This window comes from Brassica oleracea, chromosome C7 (genome assembly GCF_000695525.1).
Source record: "Brassica oleracea var. oleracea cultivar TO1000 chromosome C7, BOL, whole genome shotgun sequence".
Taxonomy (NCBI): domain Eukaryota; kingdom Viridiplantae; phylum Streptophyta; class Magnoliopsida; order Brassicales; family Brassicaceae; genus Brassica; species Brassica oleracea.
The window spans coordinates 43338214-43339114 of NC_027754.1; the positions used below are offsets into that span (position 1 = coordinate 43338214).

The 901-nt window shown below is 35.5% G+C and overlaps 1 protein-coding gene across 1 annotated transcript; it reads left to right on the top strand.

Moving 5' to 3' along the window:
- Positions 1-388, top strand: LOC106305556. The gene has a single exon (XM_013741924.1). It carries the CDS (start codon positions 24-26, stop codon positions 384-386), a length of 363 nt encoding a protein of 120 aa, XP_013597378.1. The 5' UTR covers positions 1-23; the 3' UTR covers positions 387-388.
- The last annotated feature ends 513 nt before the right edge of the window (positions 389-901 follow it).

The following is a 901-nucleotide window of genomic DNA, read 5'->3' on the forward strand; positions in this document are numbered from 1 at the left end:
CAAGAAGAAGTAGAGAACACAACATGAATGGCTACTACAAAATGGATTCAACCGACCAGAACCCCGACCCGGTCGATCTCCTGCAGACCCAGAAACCTGATCAAGAACTTGCTGAGATGAAACCGAGGCTGAGCAGGAACAGGTCAGTGGCTGCATCAGGGCAAGTGCTTCGCTCACCAATGAAGACTGCTATGTCTATGAGAAGATCTTCGTCTGTCTCTGAACGTTACTGTAGAATCTATGACCAGAGCTCTGTCACGTTTCCTCTTCCTTTCAATGAAGAAGATGAAGAAAATGATAAGGAGGGGATACATAAGAAGAAGAGCAACAAAATCAAGAAAAAAGCATTAGTAAAGGCTTGTAAGCGATTCTTTGGGATCTCTTGAAACTCTTTTTTTTTTTCATCTACCATATAATATAGATCTCATCTCTTACCACTTCTTATGAAACGTTTAATACAAGAAAATGTATCTTACAATATCTATCGACTGTTTCAAATATTCTATCATTGATTTTGACGTATTTTGCTTTCTTGATAAGATTATACTATCTTAAGTTTTTTTATCTGTTTCGAAACTCGAGAACTATCAAGAAATCTAAGAGAGTATGAATATTTTCTTGTATTGATTAATGAAATCTTGAGACCAACATGTACATATCGATTTAACTTAGGCTCCAACAGATTTGGAAGATTACAAACCAAATGTATACGTATATTCAAAGCCATGTATCCGTTATACAAACCGAATACTATGGATCACCCATTGCGTTTCTCAAGTCCGAATCCATCTAAACAACAAGAAAATCTGTCTAAAGATAACATGCATATGATAATCATCCAACCATTAAGATTAATAAATTGAATATTATTTATTCGGAAGATGAAGATTACCCATTGATT